Here is a 24,968-nt window from a genome sequence, read left to right on the forward strand (position 1 = left end):
AATATAATTTTCAAGTCTTTAAATGTATCCAAATTGCATTACAAGAAGCTTGTGGCCCTTCTACTCCTAAATGTTTTCTGGTCTGGCCCCCTTGGAGAATTAGTAGAACAGCCCTGGTGTAGAACGTTTTGGCATTACCTTCCAGAAATAGTTTCATAATTTTTTTTTTAAAAAGACGCAAAAGAAAGTGGGCAACAAGGAATTATATAAAGCGGGACATTTATTTTGTAGGAAGAAAATAAATGTTTATTTACAACAATGTAGTACAAATATTGTAGTGGTGAATGTTGGGGCAACATTGTGCATCGTAAAGCCTGTGGCTGCATACTAGCTACAGTAACTAGAAATGTACTGTATTACTGCAACTATACTCAGGCTATTGTGCCCAAACCATCTATATTGCATCAGTGCAGTTACTGCTCATTGGCCGGGATTCATCAAGCCGCGATGCGGGGAAACAGACCACAATGCGGCAAAAACGCCCATTAACTTGAATAGCAGTTACCGTTGGATACCCCACATTGCAGCTTCCTACAGCCCAGTCATTCATTGTGTCTTTAAGGCAATTTACTGCAAAAAGGTGTGTATGGAATAGCCAGTTCCAGCAACTTTAACCCTTCGGTGCCAGCATCGTCTTAAATGCACTACACGGCAAGCTCTCCAATAGTGCAGAGGTTAATAGTCCCAACAAGTGTGCTTCCCATAAGGTAATTCTGGGATAGCCCACCACTATTCAATGGCAAGTTTTCATTGCAGGTGGCAGGAAACAAACATGCATTTTAAGCATGCGCACACACAAATTTGCCATGCAACAGAGACTCAAAGCAAAGGTGCTGAACCTATTATAGACCACACCATGGCTTCATACCTTCATCGTTCGATGATGAGATTAAACAGATAAATAAATCAGTGCCACATTGACCAAGCCTTACACAAAAGGTCTGCCCTAAATGAGACGGTAATACAGTCACAAGTATTCTTCTGTTGTACACCATGACCCAATGAAACCAAATACAATGCTACAGAAGCTTATCCCAAAATACACATTTGTTATTTTTGAGATATAGAACAAGGTAGAATGTTATTTATTTTTTATTTACTATTCACAAAAGAGTCAAGATTTATACAATGTCCCATGCCATAAGAAGTACCAAAATCCCCAAATAATAATTGGCTTTTTAGTAAATATCAAACATGTAATGTAAGGCATATATATATATATATTAGAACAAGACAGTAATACTTAGGACGATGTAAGATATTGAAGGAGGCTGCAGAAGCCAATCTCCATCACGCTATTCAGCACATGTAAGGTATATGTCACAGGGGCTGGATTCTGTTGCTGAGTTCTAGCTGATCATTTGCAGCTCTGCCTTTGTCCCTTTAGTTTTTACAATGGAATGTAACATCTTATACATATTACCCCCAATGGAAAGTAAAACAACAAAAGCAGGGCAGGGATAAGAAGAAAGAAAAAAAAACACGACGAGCGAAACACGTTTCAGATACTAAAGCTGCAATCCCAAATTAGATTTGATCTAAACACTAACGAACCCCTCTTCCCTGACCCTTTTCACACTTCCACTCAAAAAAAAAAAGTTTTCTTCTAAATGGCTGGCTTGTTGGCAAATCTTTGGGGGGAGGGGGGGGCACAGTGGGAAAATAAATATCAGTGGAACAGGTGGGCTAAATCTAATAAAAGAAAAAGCAGGATGGGTTGCCATCTTAATTAAGCAGTTGTGCCACCTACCAATCAGCTTTTGGTAATTATACCTAGCACAAAAAGCCATTGTAATCATAACTGACCCTTAGTACTTACCTGGGATCTGACACATAGCCTAGGTAACATGTAAAATTGCAGGGTACAACCGTAAGTACCAATAGAAAGGGTTCTGGAAGACTAATATTAGCAGCTGGTCAGAGGATAGACCGCTATGTTTCCGAAGTCATGAATTGCCCCTTCTTACTTTGCCACAGAATAAAAGGTGTCCTAGTCAGTGGTGCAACCACTGCTTTAAATGCATGTGGACACACTTGATAGATTAGTGAGAAACCAAAACAATCCTACAGTTTCACATATATTTTGTTGTTGATTTGTTAATGCCAAAAGGGAACGTTCAAAAGTCAATACATATATCATAAAATAGGCTGGGGAAATGTTGTCCTCAGTTTAGGTCAAATATATCCTGAGAAAAAATGAAATTCTTAATTTTTACACCTATTCGGACCATTTGATAATGGTATTTAATATAAAAATCCAACAGTTGAATACTATACTCTATATTTTATACCAAAGCAAACTATGCTTAAAATGGAGGCTTTTGTTAGAAGCAATAATGCTTTGTGATCGTCTCCATTTCATCCAACCTGATGCTCAGCGGTACTCAATATTGTTTTAAGTCAATTACTAAAAGGGACAATGTAGAATTGCACGTCATCCCAACTTCAAATCATATCTTATCCAATATTTCCATGGTTGCAGTCATAATCAGTCAAATGACAAATGTGCATCGATTCCATTATCTTAGAAATATAACAGCAATATTTTTTTTCTATATGCAGAAACCAAAATGGTATCAGTGAAAAGCAATATAAAAAAAAAGCAGGTACATATATACATCTTTAGTTGCCCAACAAAATATTTCATGATAGTGTTACGGGGGGGGGGCGGGGGGGGGGGGAGGAAACAATAAATATGTATATTTATAAACACAGGTCACAAGTTGTTAGAAAGAAGTTTTACATTAAAATGGTTCCAGGTTCCCATGCTTAGTTTAGCCCATTTTCAATGTTCTTAGATTGTTTGCACGTATATAAATAAGGCAATTAAATTACTTAAATACAGGGTCTAACAAACGATTTTGCAGTTACTTAATCATGATGTGTGTTACGTGGATGGAAAGCATTTGCGATGTAAGTCGTATTTCTCTTGCCACTTGTCATTTAGTTTTTAGGTAGACCGTTTAGAAATATGTACACATGACAATTTTGTTAAACAAATAATGTAGAAAGTTAATTTAGCCCCCAAGTGCCTTTCACATATGCATTCAAAACATTATATACAAGAAGAGGAATACATATCTGTAGCTCCTTAAAAAGCAATTGAGAAAAAGAAAAGACTTTCAGTAACTGCTCTTTCTGCAAAATGAGGTAATTAACGTGTAAAGTTGAAAACTTAATAGATTTGGTATAGTTCAAAATCTCTGAGCTTCACACTTTGTAGCTGCTGAAATATCTGTCTGTAGGTAGTCAGCTATTCATGGTTTCAATACAGTACAACTGAGAGTCCTATTAAGATCCAGTTAAATCTTGTTCTGCCGTGCTCATGATGTCGTGTGTCACAATAGGTCCACGCGTTTTGATTCCTGGTCTGAAATAAGGAAGACTGTGGGCACATCATTATAAATTGGTTTCATCCCAAGATGGATCGTTCATGTGCTTTAGAACTTTTCTGATTAGTTTTTCAAGCTCTTTACGTGCTCTCTGTTCTTCATCTAGAGATTTCTTCATCTTTTTGCTATCCTGTTGACAAGAAGAACAAACACAGCACTCACTTCAAGAAACACAATGTCTAAGAGGTCTCCTCAGAAATAATTTCATGCAGTACTGAAAAAGGACAGAACTCAAAGCAGCAAGATATGCTTTGAAGATCTTTATAGTTTTTTGTTTAATGGAACAGAGAGGAGTCTGGAGATTCAGAGGTAACTCATTTTAGTGCCTGGCTGAATTTCTGTCTGGCCAAGAGATAGACAAAATGGGATGCTCTTGTCTCTACTGCTCCATCATTCCATATGCAGTGTGCAGTTAGTTATATGTTTTATGTGTTCAAGTTCTATATTAATCTACAAGTAGCCATTGCTAATTGTTTAAATCTGTGATTGTAATTCAAAATATTATCTTAACGTTGATCTTGTTTTTTGGGTAATTAATCTTTTATTATACACAAATAATGCTAAAAACTCTGCAGTCCACGGCTTAAATTGTTGTGCTTTTTGTCGAAGAATGACAAATGAGTGTGATGCAAATGCTTAGTATATGCTGAATGGGTGAAGGCGTGGCTCAGTGAGTAAAAACACTGACTGGCACTGAAGCGGGGGAGCCTGGTTCAATTCCCAGTGTCGGCTCCTTGTGACCTTGGGCAAGTCACTTTATCTCCTGTGCCTCAGGCACCACAAACAGATTGTAAGCTCCACGGGGCAGGGATGGTGTCTGCAAAATTTCTCTAATTAATACTAGCAGCGCTATACAACAACAAACATTATTATTATCATTATTTATATCTGACCCACGTTTACGTTTGCATTTGTAGGTTTCAGCCCTTGAATCTGGTTCTCTAACTTAAATGTAAGAGCATGGTAGTTATATGCTTTCAACTTTATAAACAGTAATCTTGGTAAAGTTTATACCAGCTCATTATACCGTAGGGAAAAGCTGGGATGCCCAGCAACCCAAATTACTGTACTGTAGGTCTCTCTCTACTGTAAAGTGAACAATAGCACACCGGGAGGAAGAAATATTGGAATTACTTATACCCAATGATAATGCAAAAGCTTTTGTTTGGGTTGCTGCATTGAAAATATGAAAATGTACAAACCTGCTTTAGTTCCTGAACTTCATCTTTCAATGCATACACCGTGTCAACAAGGCTTCTAAAAGATAGATACAAGGAATGACTTATTCTGTTAGCCAACAAAGTACAAAAAAAAAAATGTTCATCTGGTTTCAAATTTGTATCATCCCTCGCCCCTCCGCCCCCCCCCCCCCCCCCCCGGCTGCAAAAGGGTTAAAAATAACATCTGTCCAGTCTCATAGGATAACTTTGGCATTTAAGATCACCAACAGCAGAGGATAAAAGCAATAATGTTATGAGCATTTCAAAATCATCATCAATGAACTCCTACTTTTAGGAGATCTTCATTACAAAAATCCACGTTACATTCTAGGTTGCCATCAACCTAGTATATTGCATGGTTGTCAACTACATTTCATATGGTAGCCTACCTCCTCATTAAAAGGAAACCACATTATTTTATCTACAGTTCCACGTAACTTTTTCAATGCTAGCTGTTATTTCAGAAGTGGTAACAGCTCGCGCATTCTAGCTTCCCATGCACTATGTATATATGGCTACCAGGGTCAAGAGCATCACTCACTTTTCTTCTATTACGGTCTGACCATTGCTCTTCATTTCCTCTACGATAATTTTCTCTTCTTCAGGAAGTAATACTTGGGGGGCAGACTCTTTGCGATAACCTGATGAAGGGAAATAAAGAGAGAGAGAATGTAAGAAGAATTCCACTTGTAACAACGACGCTTTCTTTAACTCCTTTAATAGACATGTTTGATTATTCTTCTCTTTAAAGTTTGTAGAAGCAACCTATGTTTTATCAAAAGCTATTTCTATTGTTGATTCTAGTCTAATAAACACAACCTATTAACCTACACGGCAACATGACAGATATGACTAGTTTACCTTTTGCTTGGTAGACAAAGTCTAACGTGTGTGGTTGCACAGCTTACAAACTTTCAGGCTTATGCATTCAACGGAACAAAAAAATCATTTGTTTACTTATACATGGACAGCATTTCTTACTGCAAATAAGAATTCTGCTCAAATTTCACGTTCAGACATATGCAATGAATAATGACTCCACACCATGTTTGTTCAACATACCTTATAAACCTTTGCAGTACCACAGAGAAAGCGATAACGGATATTACAAACAGATCGACACAGATTATTACAACACTGATAAAGTCTTACATTTAATGACTTACCTAAAACAGGCATTTCAAAGGAAATACAAAATGTAAAAAAAAACAAAACACATTGTTACAAATGACACTTGGCAGATTCAGATCCCTAAAAGGTACGTTTACATTCGCATACATATATCAACATCCACCGACAGAGGACTGTTTTGTTGTTTAACACACAAATGGTTGTGCAGCAGCGGAATGTTAATTAACCCCTACAGTGCTGGAAAAGATTGTAGAGCAATGGGGCTTCAGGCCATATCAGTACTGAAGATATCAACACCGCATACAACACATTTTGTGAGGATATGTATGGCTACAGGTTTCGGAGTCCTTTCACTTCTAAAATAGAAAAGTAAGCTTGTTCATATGTGCACTTGATTCTTTGGTGCAATCTAAGAGAAATACATGTTAACAAGTCATTTTTACAACACGCGCTCAGTGAAGATACCAGGGATACAGTGTGTTTTCTGGACACAGCTGTCCGAGATCCTACTGAATGTCAGTCTCTATTTGTCCTCTTGCTACATTGGTGATAAATTCCAGATGAGCTTAATGGGCACAATTAAAGCTCTGTCACAGTAGCAGGGGGATTACATTCCTGCAGTAAGCATGGCACACTGAAGAGAAGGCTTCTGTCACTTCCAAGAAATCCATTGATTAATTACGTGCTGTCACTCCACCATGGAGACACGTTCTGTGATCTACACAGTGCAGAGCTTCCCTGGAGGACACTAACCGTCTGTAACTTCAGACCTGCACCTGTTGCAGTAGAACTAAACTATGCCCGCTCGTGGATATTTTGTACCTATGCTATTCATCCAATAGGTCAGCTGCTGCTACGTAATTGGCTGCCTAGCAGGTGATTTGTATATAGATGACCTTGAGTTGTATCTATTTAACATTGTACATTACAGGCAGAGAAAAAATATTACAACATATCATGGCATTAAAAGCCGGGTTGTCTAGATTATAGGAACTCTGTCTCGTTGTCGCCTTCAATGTTTGTGCATGTAATCTCTGTGCACATTATCAGTGATAGTATTTAAAACAGATCAGCAGAACACCAATACAAGAATACATATAAAACCACGTTTGGTGAGCAGTATCGCAGCATTCAAATGATAAACTGGTGTAATAGCTACATGGTTCTTGTTTTGGCAAGTCCATACATAAGCCACCTGATTGAAGTGCATCTGACTGACCCAGTTTGCGTTTTACCCAAATGTCATAAAAGTAAAGATGAAAAGGAAGTCCGTGATGCCCAATGGCTTATGAAAATGCAACAAAGAGATTCATATTATTCATCCAGTCGAATCCAAGGAGACCATTTAATTTCCTTGACATTCTCAACCATGAAACCACAAGGTGTTACGTAGGCCGAGATCTACTAAACAGCGCTCATGTTAGGGGAGGTTACGGTACACTAAGCCATAGGCACGGTTTAGTAATCTGGGCCTGAATGACCAATGCTAGATACAGAATCTGTACTATGAATGTCCTTGTTGCATTATACAAGAGCTTTACTATTATAACATAAGCATGGTAATTTGGTTTACAGGCTTCTCATGTGACAATAGATAAAATTGGGCAGCATTGTAGTAGTCAATTATTAAACCCCTATCGTAGAATAACAGCATAACTCACTTGCATTTTGCTTTGGTTCTATCAATTAAGAAATGAATGAAAGGTCAATAAATGCTAAAGAAACACAGGGGGGCAATACACAGAATATTTATTCTATATTAGTGCTGAAAACAATAAGCAAGCTTGCTCCAGCACTAAATGTGTTAAACATTAGCTATGTAGTAGGGCATACAGAAGGAACCCCAAGATGAAAGGGATGGTATCTGCCAAACCAGATATTTATGTGAAACGCTTTCCAGTGGACCTGGGTCATATGAAACTTAAAACAATGACACATTAGGTACACTGAATACGATCTGCACAACTAGGGCAGCCTGGTCCTGAATGCTACTGTAGTAATAAGAGACTCGCATGCAGCATGTACCCAGTCTAGATTGTTATATACAAAGAGGGCACTAGATGCTAGGACTGGGAAATGGTTTTCCTACTGTAACTTGTTTGACAGTGTAATTACATTTTTGTTTATATAAGATCCTAAGACACAGTCTGCATATCACATCCGATATGTTTGAACACAGACATAACAGAACTATAGTTTTTGTATCATAATTAAATGCAATTAAAACCAAAATATTATCCTTCCATAGAATGCAAACTCTGAGCAAAATTAGAGGGGTGAAGTCACCAAAATATCCCTCGAGAATGCTTCTGGTTCTCTTCAGTCTCAAAGTGATGGTTTAATGTTAATCTCACACCTTTTATGATCTACAGATCTGTAGTTCAACGTTCCAGTATCTGCATTTGCTCTCAAAAACAGATTTGATGCAGGTTGTGATACCTATTAGCGTTCTTCTTAAATGAAAGTATAGTGCATTGTACTTTTGAAACCTCACAGGTTTCTTCTTCAAATATACACTATAATTTCATCTATGGAAAACCACTAAAAGGTACCACAACTTACACTTTCAAACTGTACACTATAATTTATAAAGAACCAGTAAAGGGTACCACAAGTCTGCTTTTTAGGACAATTTGTCTACAACTAATTATGTCTGAAAGGTTTATATGGTCACTGAGTTCCAAGCTATTTCTACACACAGAGGGGCACATGCATCACATAATTATACAGGTTATCGTACCTGTTCCAGCCTTAACTCCCGTTCAAGCCTATGGGAGATAATGTCAGAGTGGGTGCGATAGCTCGTACTAGCCCTTGATGCATGTGCCGCAGAGAGTACTAAATTACTAGCTAGCGTACTTCAACAGGTCTTCCAATAGAGGAACTGCTTTGGTGATCTGAAATTAAACTTGGTAACATACAGGTTTACGCCTTGTGTCACTGTGCCTTTTGTGCATGTTACACTGAAGGTACATTCATGATTTTTTACAATATCTGGGCTGGCAGTACCAATAGTGAAAAAACATCACAGCATTTCAGGTATTACAATTGCAGGGGCAGTCAAATGTCATATTCATCTTTGTATATTAGCAATAGCAACACAGGGAAGGTTGCTACAACTGTGAGATACAGTATTGAAGGCCGCCTGGATACTTTTGGACATTTGCTAAACAATTGTCCCAGACCTTTAATAAGGAGACAGAATTTTACTACGCTAACGTTCGCCAGAAATCATTCGTCTTGGGAACAAGTTGGCATAGTTCATTTTTCATTATGTAAAAGGAACATAGAAAGTAAAAAGATGAAGTGATCCAATGGAGAAGAAAAGCAATGCAAAGGGAGGTGAACAAGGGTCTCTCTGGCAGTAAAGCCTCATGACTCAACCCTGAATTTATTTGGCCAAGAATAAAAAGAGGGAATGCAGAGTAAGTTATGCGGCCATTACTTCACCCAAATAATTCACTGTTAAAGGCAGAGACTAGCAAAGGCAAAATTTATTTCAACTGTACATAACAAACTTGTTCTCTCTCTTTTTTTTTTATAAAACAAATACTTCAATGCCATACTGATCCACAAAGAATATGTATACTGTACAATACAACATTCAGATATATACATCTGTTTTTGTAGTCTTAAGAAGGCAAATGTCCCCCCAGACATGGGGTTTTCCCTTCCATAGATGCACAAGAAATGTTATTCTAGTATTCACATCACTGTACTCTCTGCACTGTGTTTTGAGAGCAAAATACACAACATATCTTAGAGATGAATATGCAGTGCTGCAGAAACACCATTCCGTTTGGGTGAAAAGGGATTACGTGGATATGACCTAACATCTAATTTGGATCCAATGCCCCTGTTCCCACAAAAATAGGAACATTGAACCTTTGGGAACACTACCTTAGTTGACATTATTTAAAAAATTGTTTTGGTAATACTTTTTACGGGTTCACAAAACCTTACAATGCAATAATTGACATCTTACAGTGATCACAAGTTTGAGGCTAACTTTTGAATAGGGCTAAAAAGGTCAATTAAACTAAGCCATGTACTGTAAATGTGTAAAGGAGAGCTTTCACACCAACAAAAACACCTTTAGAAAATGAGAAAGTAGTTGTGCGATGGGGACAATATTTTGGCGATACTTTGAACATTCACATATATGGCACAGTGTGGTGAAGCTTCGTCTGTAGTTGAATGTACAGTATAGGGAATTATTCATTAAACTATGATAGTGCCTATCAGGGCACTATTGCACGGAAACTCCTTCACTTCAACTGGCGTTTTCATGCGATAGTGCGACAACAGGTATTATCATAGTTTGATAAATAACCTTCATATAGCCCTATTCAATATGCTGTGAAAATGTATTCCACGTGTTAGGAGAAGAGGTCAACTGTATCCCAATTAAAGCTGCACACCATGCAATATACTACACGTTTTTTTTTTTTAAATAAATCAGTTCTGTACTATGAAAAAAAAACGTATTTTGTTTTAAATGTTACAACAACTGTGAATTACATTTTTAATGTATTATAATGTAACAAGCATTTTTTGTTTCTATAGCAACCATTTACAAAGTCACATCCCCTTCCTCTTCTGAAACAGGATCTTGCACATCCATCCCTTTTGGAGCCCTGTCCTCTCTCTAGCAGTGCACCAATTGTATCTAGTGACTGCCTGGTCACATGATCTTCCCCACAGAACTCTGCATCTTGGGTCCTCTTCTGCTGCATTGGAAGCCATTAAGTGAACCCCAAAGCTGAATCTTAGCAGATCGATCACAGGAGAACTTAGCTAATTACTTATCATTGTGAGGATTGTATTGATGTATATTGAAAGGGGGTCGGGGGGGGGGGGGAACCGCAGTTTGAACAGCTGCTTTGAGGGATGGACATCTTAACAGCATATTGAATACAGGACGTAAAAATATATGTTCATGGAGATGCCTGCAGGTGCTAATTAAAATATGGTAAATAATAAATAATTCAAACAAAAATAGGTATATGTGAACACAGATTTTAAACATAATTTTCTGGCTGTATGGCTACATACTGTACACACTCATAAACCTGAAGACCACATGGCAGAGAACAGTTTTACCTGCACGGGACATCACCACTCCGTTTGCCAGTAGCCGAATGCAGTGTGGTCAGAATTAACATTTTGTAACTAATAATCTTAATTGTTGCACCATAATTATTACTCCGTGTATGTGTTGGAAATTCCATAATTTATATTTGTTGTGCATTTCCTCTTCTTTCACAAATGATCACTAAACGTTATTCCATGAAACACACACAAACACAATTTTTAAATCAGAGGGTTCTCAAAGCAGAGTAGGTTGGCCCAAATTCAGGAGATATTTACCTCTGATGTACCAGCATTTTCTGGAGAGTAAATGACTGCCAACAAAACACAAGTTAGTGCCCTTGACGTATATGGCATTCCTGTTACTTTTAGACATATAGATAGAAAGTTGCCCAACAGCCATCTGGGAAGATGGCACATTTATTTTCTTAAATAATAACATTTTTCCAGTACTGCAGTCCTTAGGTTTAGGAATATGGTGTCCCACACATACAGCATCAAAGATACAAAGGTGGGGCATTTATGGAGAGTACTGATGCTTTAGGAATATTCACAATGTTAACACTGATGACGTTTTCTTGCATTTCATATATTTTTTTCAGGTTCTTCTCAATGTAAATGAGGAGAAAGATATATAAGGTGGACATCATCCTCAATTCACAAACGAAACAAAAATCCTTTGTTGCTAAACAGAGGACCACAAACAGACACAGAAGAGAACAAGAAGCAGCTATGTGGTTAAGGCCATCCCCAGCCAAATTAGGTACTAGGTTCAGCACCATAGCCAGCTCCATCAGACATTGTGAAAATCACAGTATTGCAATTCCTCATGTGACATATATACAGTGTTCGACAAATCCATTAACCTACAGGCCCGTGGCGACTGGATTTGATCCCGTGGCAACCTCCTCATGGCCGCCCAAGCAGGGCGGGATTGGAGGCGGGACTAGGTGGCGAGTAGATTTTTGGGTGATTTGTCAACCACTGTGTGTGTGTATATATATATATATATATATATATATATACACACATATACATATATGTGTGCGTGTGTGTGTGTGAATGGCATGCGTTTGTATGGCATGCATGTGTATGAGGTGTGTGTATATGGCATGCATGTGTATGAGGTGTGTGTATGATGCATGTGTATATATGATGCATGTGTATGGGGTGTGTGTATATATGGCATGTGTATGATGCATGTGTATATATGATGCATGTATATATGATGCACGTGTATGGTGTGTGTGTGTATATACACACACACACACACACACACACACACACACACACACTTACATAATTTGTGCGTAATTCACAAAAACAATAATATAATGTGGGTTGTTAAAATGTATGGCGAGCCCTAACTTTAACGTGCTATTAAAGTAGACCAACCCTTTCATCACACTGGGCATAGCATGCAATGAAATAGACATTTTCCCCAGATATTACTGTACAAAATCCTGCTCTGAACAAAGTCCTTATTTAAGTTTGTATGCTTTTTCTTTGTTTTTTTACTTTGCAGTTAACTTTGCGGGATTCATTTGTTATGTAAAGGGGATAAAAAAGATAAACCAATGATTGAGGCTGAACAGAGCATTATTGCCTCTCATTCCCCTTGTGGCACAGACCATTTAGCTGGCAGAGTACACGTACTGATGTCAGGTAGATACTGAAGTAAGTCTCCCAACTCACAAGTCTACATTATATTAAGCAATGATCAATGAAAAGTACACTGGAGAAACTGGTGTAAACTTGACATAGTTCAATACATTTTAAACACTGGCATTCAAAAATATAATACTTCTGACTAGAGCTGTTGCTCTTCCATTCTTCTGTTCTGTACTGATGTAGCCCTAACCCTCCAATCACCCACCCACCCCTCTATCACTTCTCTCATTACTCTTACAGGCCCACTCCTACCTTCCTCTCTTGTTCCATTTCACCCTTTCTTACGTCTCTTCCCATTGCTCACCCATGGAGTTCCTCTAAATCACAGTCAGCTTTCCCCACTTTCTAACATGACGTCCTCTCAACAGCTTTATTATAATGCTATTGTCATCTATAAACATGTACCTACCGGCAACAATTGTGACCGCGTATCTTATTTTGACCTACTTTGCTTTTCATATGCCTTAATATTTTCTAGTGTGTCAATTGTTGTGAACATGCTAAAGAGAGCTCCAAACACACCAGACCATGTGTAGCACAGGAAGTGGGCCTTGACTGGTACTACCAGTATCCCTAAACCTGCTCTGCAGGTATTGCTACTACTGCTTTGTCCTCATTCCTGGGCACTGTCCGCTAAAAAAATAAAATTGGGATTGTGGCGCTACACTGAAATACTGCAATCAAACGTTACTGACTCTTTACCTATGCAACATGTGAAATAACTTCAGGATGAAAATAAGTACTCAAAAAGGTTTAGGGCCTTCTTCATGAAGCTCTGAAGCGGGCAGAAAGCTACCATTTACTTGCACTGCAGGCTGGCTGTGGTATGACTGGCAGCTTTGGAGCTTCACGAATAAACCTACTAAATGAATTTAAGGGCGATGAGGACGAATAGTATTAGGAGAATAATGATTAATACTTGCTTCCGAATACTCAAGATTAAAAAAAATAAATAAAAGAAGAAGAAAAGCAACACTGTGTTGAGGATTACTCAACAATGTTTAAGAGAACTTCCGGGATATGATTTTGCATGTGACCCATAATTACTATTGAAGTATTGCACAGGCTTTTAAGAGGTCACCTACGGCTGGCTATAAGGCAATATGCCATCAGATAACCTAATGATAGGAGTAATTCAACTACTGCATTAGTTATTAATCTAAAATATTGAGTAGCTAATGGGAATAGGTGCTTTAAAACATGTGGAAATAATACACAAACACTGCAAAATATATACATGCACGTCCAAATAGAGGACAGAGCATAAACCGTGATTATGGCAGCAGCAATGGCCCGAGAGTGGTCAGGTTGAATGAACGTTAATTAACTTACATCACTTTAACCCTGTGGTGCATGTGCTCTGTCACCTTCAAAATACATTTGTGCAAACTCAAGCCACTGTCAGACACATGCAGAGCAACAGTAGGTCTTCACAGAGGTGAGTTTTCTAGGAACTAACAGATGCAGCACCGCTATACAAAATTAGATCTTCACAAAAGTCCTCACAAATCTGTGTGGGTTCAATAGATTGGATTACAAAAATGCACACACAAAATCACTTAAAAGAAACAGCAAAGACAGAATATCTACTCTGTCAGAGTACAAAATAAAACAACCCCTGCAGTTCCCCTCATGCAAAACGGAGCTAAAAATTCACTGCAAGCATTATAACAATGTGAGGTATATTATGAATATATGTATGACTATACATTTACCTTTGTGGATAATTGTTATTTATATAGAGTGTATTTCAGCTGGAAAAGGAACCTCTACCCACACACATGAAGTACCAGAGACTACCAAAGTTGTTAAAACAAATCACATTAAAGAGAGACAAAGAACACGAGTAAACATTAAGAAAAAGTAGGTTGTGGTAGAACAAGCATTTTGTTAAGAAAAAAAAGTTTAGAAGTGCATTAGTTCTGGTGAGAGATATATGAGCAACAGCTCTTACGAGAAGTAGACCCCATTCTGTAACTATGGGCTGTCCATATACTGTCATAGTCAGAGTCTTCGGAGAGGTCTGAAGGCTCCAAACGAGAAAGGCTACTGCGACGCCCCAAGGAGTCTAGACTTGATTGGTCATCATCAGCCAAGACGTGATTATGCATCAGGTCAGTGCCTTGCCATGCTAAGGATGTATGGGTGAAATGAAATGGCAATGGTGGAGAGGCAGAGATGGAAGGAGGAACAAAGGAGGAGGAGGGGGAGAACAGGACAGGGATAGCCACAACCAAAAAAGTAACATGAAACAAAACAAAAAGCAAAAAAGGGTGATGGGAAGAGAGGGAAAAAAGAAAATATTGTTATAAAGGACACCAGAAGCTTTGCAGATTTCATTAGTTACTTGTTCATGAGATACAGTAAGACTGTGCAGCCAAGAGGAGGAGCTATACCTAGCGTAATGTGAATGCATTTTGTGAACTTTGCCCTCAATGATTAAAACTCTAAAATGCATTTGAGAAAATAAGCCCTTGATTAGTCTGTAGGGCTCTGTGGAATATTACAGTGAAAAAAAGAAGTTAATGGAAATAGTATGTTTTTTTTTTTTTTTTTTTAAATTACAAAAGGATCTTCCTTCTTCTGAAACACACATGTAAAATATGTACATGTGATTTTTTTAAAGTCAAATGCAGCTACCTTTTTTGATCTTGGAAGAGTACAATGACATCATGATACGATACACTTTTTGCAGGATTTGATTAATTATATTTGAGCTACATAAAAGCCTTTAAAGATGTAGAAAGTTTATGAAAGTGCACAGTTTTCTTCTTCAGATGAAACAGCACTGTTCAAAAAAAGATGCACAGCTGCTCAAGAAGCATGACAGAGGGTTTATCGACTTTATGTATGGTGCAAATGGTGGTGGATTGGAACAAACTGCATTTATAAACTACTGTTTGCCACACATACATAATTATGCTTCTTTTCTTAAGCAGCGCTGTGTATGAACAGACTTCCTTAGAAGAAAACCTTCATCCTGGCCCATTACAAAGTATAACAGATCACATAAGAAATCGTAGTCTCTTGGACCAGTCTAGCAGATTGTGCACCATCATTATTTCAAATGACATAAAAATGTAAACTATTTCAGAAGTACATTTAGATCAAATGAACCTACATAAAAAAATGCAGCTGGGGTTAATGGCAAAAGAAGGTCACTTAAACGGCATTTCATATTATGCAGCTGCTCTAAGATTACAGTGTCTCTTGCATCTGGTTAGTGATTAGCAACAAAAACAATATCATTTGAAAAACATTTCAGACAGAACTAAAAGTGTAAGACAGCAGGTTTGAAAACATATTTCAGGCAGCAAGGTGACTTTGAGCAGGGCAGAGAAGCTTAAAACATAAAGGGAGAAGCATAAAGGAAAGCTTGAAACAAATATATCTATATATCTATCTAGATATATATCTAGGACTGCAACAGCCAGCTAATTTTGATATGTGAAATATTTCACAGTTCATCTACAAAGCACATGGGAAAAGCAGTTTGAGTGTGAGATATTTAAGCAGACCAGCAGGAAAAGGTAACAGAAGGAAGGGTATTATTTCTTGCAAAGCTGTAACCCACACAGCACTGATTCCGTGCAAGCGTCATATTGTTTCAAACGGCACCAGTCCCCAGAACACGGGCACGTTAACTTACCGGCTGCGTATTATCACTGTGAAAAAACACATGCATTCCACGGGGGAACAAAAACCATCAACTGGGCATATTAATGAAAAATCATATAAATGACAAACACCGAGTCGTTCTGGGGGTCCTGCAATGCTTGGCTGGCATAATAAGCCACTTTCAGTAAGCAGAGAAGGTTGGATATATACACACGGATAAAAAGGTAGTAGACAGTTCTTACCCTGGATAATGTCAAACATTTTGTAGGTTTTGATACATTTTTGGTACCAACATGAATTTCTCCAGTCTTGTTATATAATATCGGAGATTGAAAAAATGATAACTGAGAATATATGTACGGTCGACGGATTAATATGTTGCGATTAAGCATGGATGTCTTTCTTTCCATAGACATGTATGCTAGAGTTTCCATTTAGAAAACTGCCTAGTTGTGGGTAACTGGCCTTTAAAAATGACCAGGCCGTGATTGGATGTGCAGGACACCTGTGTATGTGCACGGAGACAGAATAGATTGTTTATGAAGGGATTGTAGCATGGATGCATAAAGCTGGGGCAAAACTCCTGCCACACTAGAGACTCTTGGTAAATCTCTATCCTCCCTGCACTCCACTTTACCTACGATTGAGTATTAATAGTATTTGTGACAGTAGGGGGTAACCAGGCTATACAATAATGGTTAAGCCCATCTGGTTACCCCTGAGAACCGTTGGTCCATGGCAGCTACATAGCACCATGAGCCATGTAAAAGTTAAAGTGTCCCCTGCTTTTCCACTTTTCATGTTTCCTTTGCCCCAGACTCATACAACTTGAGTTGCAAGTTTTAGGTGGGATATTTGTGTACAAATGCAATTGTGTTGTTTGTAGGAGTTCGGGGGCCAAAGATACCGGTAGTCCCTTAATTCTGCGATGCGTGCAGGCATTATTTGTCTGTACGTGGGTTGAATTACACCGGGGTTGCCCAATGTCCCCCAGACTCCTGGTTTCCGAGCCCAGATATCCCAGTCCTATTTCCCTTACAGATATGGGTCTCCCCAAGTTATCCTATGGATTAAAGTATGTTTAATTACATTTGTGCATTTACTATAAATGTCTATTCAGTAAGCCCTGGCATCCATATAGGTGCCGGGAAGTCTGGATAGATATTGGAGTTCAAAGAAGAGACGGGATGTTGAGAGGAGTTGGGGTGTTAAGTGGCCTGGGCAGGGCGGAGTACTGGGTCTGGAGAACAGAGACCCCCTGCGGGGAGGACACTCTGGTCTGCCAGACTCAGTGGAGCCTGCCCAGTAGGTGGCAATGGGTTGACTGGGGGAAGCGGCAGAATGTCGGCACGTTTCCCATTGATCAATTCATATGTCCCTCCCTCCTCTGACGTCAGCCAAAGGACAAGCCCCTATTCTTATTGGCTAGTTGGAGGGAATTCCCAAGCTCTGATTGGTCACTCCGCCTTCCTCCATGCTGAACATAGAACAGCGGAGGGTATGTAAGGAGGAAGCCGACTCAGAGAACCAGACCATCTAGTGACTTGTGTCAATGAAGCTAGGGCGGGCTTTTCAAAGTTGCTCATTCACGAATAGCAGAGCAACCGGCTTTGTTTTGAAGCTAACGGTCACGGCTAGGAACTGAACCCGAAAAGAGGACCAGGAAGCCCGGGTGTATATCCCGGTCAGGGTAAGCCTAACGAAGCAGGCGCCATGCCCCTATTTGAGCCTAGATTTCACCCCCAGATCTCCAGTAAGTGCGATTTTGTCTGTATTTTCTGTAATTCATTGTGCTGTACGCGAGTTTACCCAAATAAACTGCATTTTGTTCTTACTACCTTGTTTTGCCTAGTGAATGATCCTGGTACAAATATAAATAGTGTTAAAAGTCCTGGTCTCCCGTGACGACATTGTTCACCTTTTCTTTTGGCAGGCTGTCCTACAGGTCAAGGGGCAGTAATGCAATCAAGTATCCTACCCAAATGAAGCTGCTGAAATGCATGATCCATTAAAGCACATCCAGGCTTTAAAAACAAATTATGATTACATACCAGGACTGCCCTTTGTTGTCAAATGTCATGGCTAAAAGTAAACAATAACATATTTGTGCATTTCTCAAGTGCTTATCTAACAAAAGAAAAAGATAGAACGAAGGTACTCAATAAATATGCCTGCATGATTTTATTTTCCTCAAAAGATTCAAGGGGATTGTTCACTTTAAGATGAGTAGAAAGTTCTCCTCAGATTTCCGAACCAGACAAGTTACTGTGTATATTGGATAATGCTCAGACGCGCTCCGTGAATGAATCATTAGAATCCAAATTGCAATACTATATATTAGCACTGGGGGAACGTTATGCTAAGCAATGGAAGTGGATAAACATATTAGAATTATGGCTCTTAATTGTCGCTTAAGTCAGACAGCATGCAAAACTATTAATTGGCCGAGTGGAAATCTAAGACATTCTTGTACTATACATGCAGGAAATAAAGCAGATATCATTCATTTAAAAATTGCAGGAATTCTCCTTTGTTCGCACAACACCATCTTAAACGCGTCAATAAAAATAATTCCCTTGTTTTCATGGCACAATTAAGTAAACACAATATTTCAGTATTCCACATGCTTCCTCCCCTCCCCCCACTCACCAGCTTCTCACCCACATGCTCCCCTCCTCACCAGCTTCTCCCCCACATGCTCCCCTCCTCAGCAGCTTCTCCCCCACATGCTCCCCTCCTCAGCAGCTTCTCCCCCACATGCTCGCCTCCTCACCAGCTTCTCCCCCACATGCTCTCCTCCTCAGCAGCTTCTCCCCGACATGCTCCCCTCCTCAGCAGCTGCTCCCCTCCTCACCAGCTTCTCCCCCACATGCTCCCCTCCTCACCAGCTTCTCCCCCACATGCTCCCCTCCTCAGCAGCTTCTCCCCCACATGCTCCCCTGCTCACCAACTTCTCCCCACATGCTCTCCTCCTCACCAGCTTCTCCCCCACATGCTCCCCTCAGCAGCTTCTCCCCCACATGCTCCCCTCCTCACCAGCTTCTCCCCCACATGCTCCCCACACCAGCTTCTCCCCACATGCTCTCCTCCTCACCAGCTCCTTCCCCATATTCTCCCCCACATTCTCCGCTCACCTGCTTCTCCCCCACATGTCCCCTTCCTCACCTGATTCCCCACTAACACATCCCCTCCTCTCCAACCTGTGGTGTGGGTCCTTACGCAGCGATAGAGGGAGCCCACACAGACGGTGACTGCAGAAGTTGGGCCCCGACTTCCATGTGAGGACCACCTGAATAGGCTCCCTCCGCTTCCGCCACCGGGTAAGGCAGGTAGGGGCAACGTAACGTTTTGGGGAACACCCCTTCGTCCGGCCCGTTCCCCCTCTCTCCAATGGAACAGAGGGGTACTTCCCTGTCCCCCAGACCCACAATAAAAACGTCAAGTCCCACAAAGAGACTGAATAACCCCCACACAAACAGTTCAATAGGGTATTAGTGAACAACCAAAATGGTGAGTATATAGCAAAGTCAGAAGGAGCAGGATAAATGATGTGAGGCAAAAATGCAAACCACAGGCAGTCTAGTGAAACTCAGCAATCCTGCTCCTGTCAGAGACAGATGCCCTCAGCCTCTGAAAGGAGCAGGATTGCCCCCCTGCTGCTTCCCCATTGTTTGTACCCACCTATGTGTTGTCTTGACCCTACTGTGTTTGTACCTTATTCACTGCCCTCTCCCCCCTCCATTATTCCCTTTGTTTTTGCCTGTTTTATTATTGCATGTTATCAATTTTTGATGTAGTGGCTGTGGTTCTTATACTGGTGGTTTGTGTTACATATTAAATGTCATTACATTTCTTCTTGGCATTATCCCTTTTCATTTGTTCTATTATCTATAGACAGTGTGTGCTGGGCTTTGTGTTATTTAGATTTTATATTGGAGGTATTGAGTCCTCCGTAGTCCGTTGCACCCTGCAAATATTCTTTTGCCTTCTAGTGTGTGCTGTATACCATTTTTCTGTTCATTTGGAGGGCCAGTTGCGGCCCACAGGACATGTTCATCCCACCCCTGGTCTACATTCACAGAGACAGTGTATTTTGAAAAGGGGAATGTGATGCTTTTATTGTATTAAGTTGTGCTGTCTTGGCACCTCAGACTGGTATGAGCGGACAACCAAAATCCTAGCGATAGGTTAGTGACAATAGACACAGATGCTTAATAGAACGTGCCATTTGCCTAGCCATTTATGAAATGTGGGTCTGCTTATGATTTTCACTGGAATACACCTTATCTATTATTAAGAATTAGCAGCAGATGTCATGATAAGAATTTACCGAAGTGTCCAATAACATGAACGCAGTATACCAGGAAAACAATATGTATTTATTCACATAAAAAAATAAAAAATTGTTTTATGCTTTTCTACAATTTTTTAAAATACTGACATTTTGGAATGCCTTTTACTTGAAAAATTATATTTTAGAAAGTGAGAGAGAATACACCTGTCAGGTAACGGCCAAAGGCACACTATTACGACTCACATTTGCTTATCACTTGACCTTCCACTACAGTAATAATGACTATAAAAATTACTTGTGCACCAAACACTTTGATTATGGAGTTCCGATGTAACGATGCATTTGGAATTTATTGTTTGGGGCCAAGACGATTATGGAGATAACCTCTAGACCCAATGACATACTGTAACTTGACCACGTCTCTAATTATCTTAATTTCAATATAAAAATGATAGATTCCCCAAGAAAACAATCAGTTCAATCAACTACTGCAGGATTAGGGCTGGGCCATCACAAAGCAATGACTTCTTTCTATAGTCACTTGAAAGTACAGCACACCAACAAATTGTGTTTACTTGTGCCGTGTTTCTGCTTTAGCTATATAACAAATTGTTGCAGACTGGTATAATGCTCAGTGAGGGGCAAGCAGTCTGTGACAAGAATGGGACATTCTCCCTTAGTCTCAGCATTATCTTCAGTGGCAAAGCTGCCCTGCTCAGCAGTCCATGGACAATACAATTTTTTTTAAACTTACTCAAGCAACAAACACAAAAAGACACTCACTGGAATTTAAGGTTTGACGTGTTTTGGCACTCGTGCAGTAGGCCTCAATAACCTTTAGAATTTGAGCATCTTCCTCTAGTGCAGCTGTACCTGTAGGCAACAGAAAATAGATATTATAAGATACAACATGCCATAGGACACACAAGAAGATTTAAAGATACTCACACATCAAATGATTCAATATAATCAAGTGCCAGGTAATGTAGCTTATTCATCTTTTTATATGTACAGTATTTATATGATATAGGGACATCCATTGATGAGTAGAAATTATTACAACGAAAAGCAACAATTGGCTTCAACATAGGAATAAAAATGGCATATGTAGCCACTGGACATTTTGAGAGCCATTCTGCAGCCAAGAACGCAGCATATCCCAGTACATGAGCAGCAGGTAAACCACTCATCGAAACCGCTGCAAAATTGATCTTCTCCAGAAGAGGATTCAGCGACAACACATTTTCTGTCATCTATTGTTCTAGAACTATTCTCTTGACTTCATTGTATTGTTTTGTGATGTAATCAGCTCTACACATGTAGGTATACATGACATGCCAAAACAAAACAGCATACAGCCACTGACGCAGAGTTTTAGTAAGTCGGAAGGGGGATAAGAAAGAAGGGTGGAGAAAAAGATAATTGCTGCTCTAAGATGTGCTACCTACTGTACCTGACATTTACTTGAACTGAACGTGTTATGTAGCCTCTTCTGGAACTTACTTTTTCTCAATGCAAACTCCTCATCAGATGGTTTCCGTTCTGGCTTGCGCTTGGGAAGTAATTTTTTCATGGTTTTGGGGCTCTTACTAAGATCCTGAGGAAAAAAAGAAATACTTGAAAGATTGCTGCATATATGATCCGAAAATGATCTGCAGCCAGTGGTGGTTCTCGCTCATCTACGTTCCGCAACCTCATCAAAATGTTTTAGCCCTCGGCAGGGAAGTGACAACGACGTCCTATTTCATCGCCGCCCTTCTCCTCTCTGCCTCACCTAAAATAAGCGGCACTACTTCTCCCGCCGTTCCTACCCTTCCTTATACCTCCGTCCCCCCTCTTTCATCTCTAACCTATTTAGAATCCTTTCTAAATCTCTTAAAGGGACTTAAAAAAATGGTTGCCAATCACATGATTCCCACCCCCCAAAAAATAGGAAGGATGTTCTCTATATGTAAGAATGGCGAATTACAAAATGTAATGTGTTTCTCGCCCGGTACAAGTTCTAATGTAAGAACTATCTTGCTGTGAAAATCTGATGACCAATGTAACGTGATAAAGAAAAATTGTTAAACCCAGCAAAAACCAATAAAAAAAAAAAAAAAAGATTGCAATAAAAAAAAAAATTGTTTTAGCCCTAATAGAACATTCTTTGGATCCAGGGTTCCACAATGTGTTTATATTTGTTAATCGGGAGGCAATGCCTGACTGCTTGAGTCTTTTTTTTGTCTCGCTCTACATAGGATGGTGGGAAATAAACTCCACAGAACTGGAGTCTTTTTCAAGTCAAATATAATAAACAGCGTCTAATGGCAGAACAGTGCCTATGTAGGAAATTAAGAAGTACTCCTTTTCATGGAGTTTTGTGTATTTCCTTCAGTGCAGTGGGTTGAAAGTGGCTTTGTAACAGGAGTTCATTTTCCATAACCAATATTTTTGCGAAAACATTGTAACTGAGAAAGTGTTAGCAGAAATAATACACCAAAGCTGCCCCATGCTGGTTATAAGAGAGGTGAAGACAGCAAGTGGTGAACAAGGTGGTTTAGTTTCTAAAATTCGGAGGGACAGATACATTTTACGTAACTCCCAAGGGCAAAGGGAAATGTGGAGTGAGGATCTTGAGAAGGGAAGGAGACTGGACACCTTTAGTTTACCGTGGATGGAAAACAAGTTGTCTTTTGTTGTTACATGGAGAAGGACTAACAAAGTTGATAAGCCATAGTATACGGCTCTACAGCATAAACATGCCATTCCAAGGGGACAAAGAGGGTCTTAACCTTACCTTAAAAATACAAGACATCCTCTACTAAAGTGTACAACAAGGAAGCAAAAACAAAGTAAATGAGCAGAAAAATGGCCAGTGGGAATGGAAAGCAGTTTCAAAATAAATACTAAGAAACAGTTATGTTGTAGCTCTGTTTCAAAGTAGGACAATACTTTAAGTAGAAGCAGCATAACAATGCATAAAAGATTTGGACTCAACAAAGAACACTTTGTTGCGTCTCTTTCTCAATCCCTTCTTCTTGTGATATGGCCTTTAACGGTCACATATAACAATGTTATTTTACATTGGTTGTCACTGCGTGCAAAGAATCCCCAAAACAACACAAAAGTGTGTCACGCCTAACCACCATCATGCAGACTTTTAAATGTACAGGTTATGTCATTGACAAAGTCCCATCTGTAGAGAAAATCCATAGTTTAAAAAGGTCTCACTAAATAGTCACCTGCTTATAGATCATATCTATCATATAAAGCGGTCATGATAAGAATTTATTGACGTGGCCAACAACATGAACGCAGTATAGCACGAAAACAATATGCATTTATTCACATCAAAATGTAATCATTGTTTTATGCTTTCTATTAAAACTTTATTTTAAAATCCCGAAGTTTAGGAATACTAATTACTTGAAAAATTATATTTGATAAAGAGAGAATACACCTGCCATTTAAGAGCCGGAGGCACACTCTTACGACCGACAAGAAAGAGTCCATAACTACAGAGTAACACCTCTATGGCTGTATACACAAAATGTTGTAAGTGCAGGTAAATTGTGGATCCTGGCTTTTCCCCTCTTTGCCGATGTGTTTGAACAAAATATACTGACATTAACCCGAGAGATAAAGGGTAAGACTAACTACTACTAAAGAAGGTTAGAATTAGACCCAAAGAAAATAAACACCTAATTTTTTTTTTACACTGGAATATGCCAGAAAGATTTAATCACTGCTGTGGAAGCCAATTACATTAATACATTTACTTGCCGGCTGTCTGTGAACTGCTCCTTGAAGAAATCTTGTTTTTCAACAAATCCATGAAAACAAAAGGTTTTCTGAATGTAATTCTGTTCTGAGCACTTCACGCTGCTTTTGTGTCTTCCCCCCCCCCCCCTCTTACCTCCTTGTAACACAGTGCTGCAGAGGGGCGAAGTGGAGGGGCGGGCCGTAAGCAACTCAAGCTCCACGGCTTTGAGGTTTTGGGGGGCTCCAGTGGTCCCCAGCTGATGGTGCTGTGCGGAGTCCCGTGGTGTGAAAGGTGCGGCAGCGTGTGATAAGCAGGCGTGAGAGGCAAGGGCTTGCAGTCTGAATGCTTGCTTGATGGGGTCACAGGGTGTGAAGGAAGCTGAAGGCAAAAAGGAAACACGAACTGCATTAAAATACCCTCAAAAGCAAATACGTGGACAAATGCAAAGCTTTATTACATGAAAACATGACTAAAGCAAGATGTCACCAATATCTGTTATAGTGTTATGGGGTATATTAATAATTATCCAAATCCTCAACAACAAAACCCACTTGACATAGGATTTTCTACAGGGTCCTGCTATTTGAAAAATGTATAATGTATAGTGTGTGTGTGTGTGTGTGTGTGTGTGGTGTGTGGTGTGTGGTGTGTGGTGTGTGGTGTGTGGTGTGTGGTGTGTGGTGTGTGTGAATATATATAGCAATGTTTTCCTTTCAAACTTTTTTTAAATAGAAGTAACATTATTCTTTATTGCTTTATTATGATGTTATTTCTAATGTTATTGTGTTTATTTCTGTTTCATTTTA

General features: G+C 39.5%; 1 protein-coding gene across 2 annotated transcripts in view; it reads right to left on the minus strand.

Moving 5' to 3' along the window:
- Window positions 1-202: 202 nt before the first annotated feature.
- Window positions 203-24,968, minus strand: part of ARHGEF7 (Rho guanine nucleotide exchange factor 7) — a 184,315-nt gene continuing 159,549 nt past the window's right edge. The window contains exons 16-22 of one of the 2 annotated variants that reach the window (XM_075590690.1): window positions 24,316-24,540; window positions 21,921-22,014; window positions 21,201-21,290; window positions 14,460-14,636; window positions 5,154-5,253; window positions 4,595-4,649; window positions 203-3,522 (exon numbers count right to left, since the gene is read on the minus strand). In XM_075590690.1, the coding sequence (XP_075446805.1) occupies window positions 3,400-3,522; window positions 4,595-4,649; window positions 5,154-5,253; window positions 14,460-14,636; window positions 21,201-21,290; window positions 21,921-22,014; window positions 24,316-24,540 (864 nt within the window). In that variant the 3' untranslated portion in view covers window positions 203-3,399. The remainder of the gene's footprint in view (window positions 3,523-4,594; window positions 4,650-5,153; window positions 5,254-14,459; window positions 14,637-21,200; window positions 21,291-21,920; window positions 22,015-24,315; window positions 24,541-24,968) is intronic. The other variant, XM_075590691.1, reaches the window with a different exon arrangement.

This window comes from Ascaphus truei, chromosome 3 (assembly GCF_040206685.1).
Source record: "Ascaphus truei isolate aAscTru1 chromosome 3, aAscTru1.hap1, whole genome shotgun sequence".
In the NCBI taxonomy this organism is placed as follows: Eukaryota; Metazoa; Chordata; class Amphibia; order Anura; family Ascaphidae; genus Ascaphus; species Ascaphus truei.